The 2525-nt window shown below is 35.8% G+C and overlaps 1 protein-coding gene across 1 annotated transcript in view; it reads right to left on the bottom strand.

Annotated features, from left to right (window-relative positions):
• The window catches only part of ZYG11A (zyg-11 family member A, cell cycle regulator), a 57032-nt gene that overhangs the window by 33520 nt on the left and 20987 nt on the right, over window positions 1-2525 (bottom strand). The window contains 1 exon segment of the mRNA XM_019625933.1: window positions 1086-1226. Within this exon segment, the coding sequence (XP_019481478.1) occupies window positions 1086-1226 (141 nt within the window).

Genomic DNA, 2525 nt, shown 5'->3' with positions numbered 1-2525 from the left:
CTACAGCTAAGATGCTGAACAACAGCTCAACCTGGAGCTGGGCTGCTGTGAGTCATAGGCTGCAGCCCCTGTGGCAGTGGGTTGCCATGGGCTACTGTGTGTAGCCAGCAGCCAGCGTGAGCGGCCAGCAGCCGCTATGAGCAACGGTCCAGAAGCCGGTGACTGATCTGCCTCACCCAGGAAGAGCGCAAATGATGGTGCCAACTTGGGCCAGTGAAGCAACATCCTCCACAACTAGACTGAAGAACAAAAAGGATAGCAATTTGTCTGTTCCCCTCCCCCAACTCCCCAATAAAAAAATCTTAAAAAAAAAAAAGAATACCTAATTCAACCTCATTACGGATGGGAAACAAAGGTCCAGAGTTTTTTCCTTTATACGGTATTGTTTTAAGTTACAAATAAATCTAATTTCGCATGGTACAGAAATGGCCCTATTTTTAAGGAACTAAGATTGCAAATAATAAAGATGAGGTGACTTTAAGACTCTTCATTTTCATGTTACATTTAATTTTAAATAATTGCAGTTTTATTTCCCAAACCACTTAATACTTCCAATTACATTTAAAATAAATTCACCCTTCCATAAACCAAAGCAAAGTTTGCCCCTATTAATACTGGTAATTTTACTTCATTCACAGGACACTTTAAAAATGGTATATCTAGCCAATTATTTTTATTTTGTTATATTTTATTTTGTTCTGTTTATTGGGGATGCTGTTATTGTTCATTTCAGAAAACGAGATGTTAGATTTAAAGACTGAATGAATAAATAACAGACAACATTCAGGGCAAAGTGAATTCATGTTTATAAACATGTAAGTCCTGTTTTAGGCAAAACAGTATAATGGTCCTATTATCCTTTTCTCAGACCAGATTTAAAACACTGGATGATTCAAATTGATTCAGATGTTCAAAATGAGAGATGATCTGGCAGTTAAGCTTAACACTGTTTTCTTTACAAGGGCACTTGGACTCACTACAGAATAAGACATATAAGTTACTGTTTTCAATATGTCTAGTGAATAACTTTAATTGAACCGAGTAAGAAGTAATAATAAAAACTACCTTTCTAAGGTGTAAGTTACCTTTAAAATAGCAGGCATGGTCACCTGCATTGAAAGCGTCTCTGTCAAGAGCCTGTAGAGGGCTTCCTTCAAAAAACACGATCTATTCCTGTATTGGCTCAATGCTTCTGAAATCTGACTCATATTGGCTCCTCCAGCAACCTGAAAAACAAAGATGTTACCAATAGGTTTCACCCTTCATCTTCAAGAACAGGTTTTTAGGGGCCCAAACGTTTGAAACAGTAATAGGAGTCCCGTTAAATGTTCCAGGTGCTTTATAAAATTGCTCTCATTCAATTATGATTCTAATAGGTAAATGTTCTCTTCAACCTCATTTTTACAGATGGGTTTAAAGAGGCAAAGTATGCTGCTAAATGTAACAGATTAAGTGGTGGAGCCAGATTCAAATATCATCTCCCTACAACTGTATTACAGTTAGGACCTCAACTGAAAAAATGGGTAGCATGTAAACCTTCAAACAACCAGTAATAATCATGAATGCATATGTCCTCTAAGTATAGAATAAATTAAATAAACAGGAAAAGGCAAAATAAAATAAATTGAAAAAGTAGTTAACCTTTTTCAGTAGTAGTAGTATTTTTACTTGTTTATTATTTAATATAATTCTTCCTTGCTACCACTGAAGTAATAATTTCAAAAAGTCTATAATAGACTGGATCTGGAGGATAAGAAGTACCCTCCTTATCCAAACCATAATGTCAACAAGGGGTGTAAATAAAACTAGCTATGACCCAGTTTTCACCATCCCTGAGTAGTGAAGGAAAAGAAAGACATAAAGGAGGAAAATTCAGAATCTTGAAAAATGAAAATAAAAACAACCTTGCTTTCTCCATTCCACCATGACCAGTAGCATCACCAACCATTGAAGAAATCTTACATCACTAAATTGACAAGAGAGTACTTCTAAATTAGGAACCCTGTCCATTAAATACCAAGAAATAAAAAATACTCAAATCAAATACATATAAAACTCCTATAAGAAATTTTTTAAAAGCAAATCTACACATTTCAGTTCAGAAAAGCTCTTCCTATAAACCAACAACAAATCAGAAGAAAACTGTTAACACTTTAAACTGAATTAAATATTCTCAATAAATTTGGGACACGAAAAAACACCTTCAATGAAAAGATGAAAGGTTGATTAAATTTAAGAAAGAAACAGACAAAATTATATTAAATATAATACTAAGTTACAGGAACCCAAGGAAAGATAGATTTGAATAAAAATTTACTAAGGGAAAGAAATACAAGACAAACGAGAGAAGGAAATTTTTTTAAGTAAGTAAAAAGAAGACTGAGGCCGAGTGGCGTGATGGTTAAGAACTGGCTTGGGATGCCAGAGGGCCCCGGTTCGGATCCCACGTATGAGGGCCAGTGACGCTGCCCCCTACAGCTAAGATGCTGAACAACAGCTCAACCTGGAGCTGGGCTGCTGTGAGT

This window comes from Hipposideros armiger, unplaced genomic scaffold, assembly GCF_001890085.2.
Source record: "Hipposideros armiger isolate ML-2016 unplaced genomic scaffold, ASM189008v1 scaffold_646, whole genome shotgun sequence".
In the NCBI taxonomy this organism is placed as follows: domain Eukaryota; kingdom Metazoa; phylum Chordata; class Mammalia; order Chiroptera; family Hipposideridae; genus Hipposideros; species Hipposideros armiger.
The sequence above is the reverse complement of the archived record's forward strand: the minus strand, read 5'-3'. Positions and strand labels throughout refer to the sequence as shown.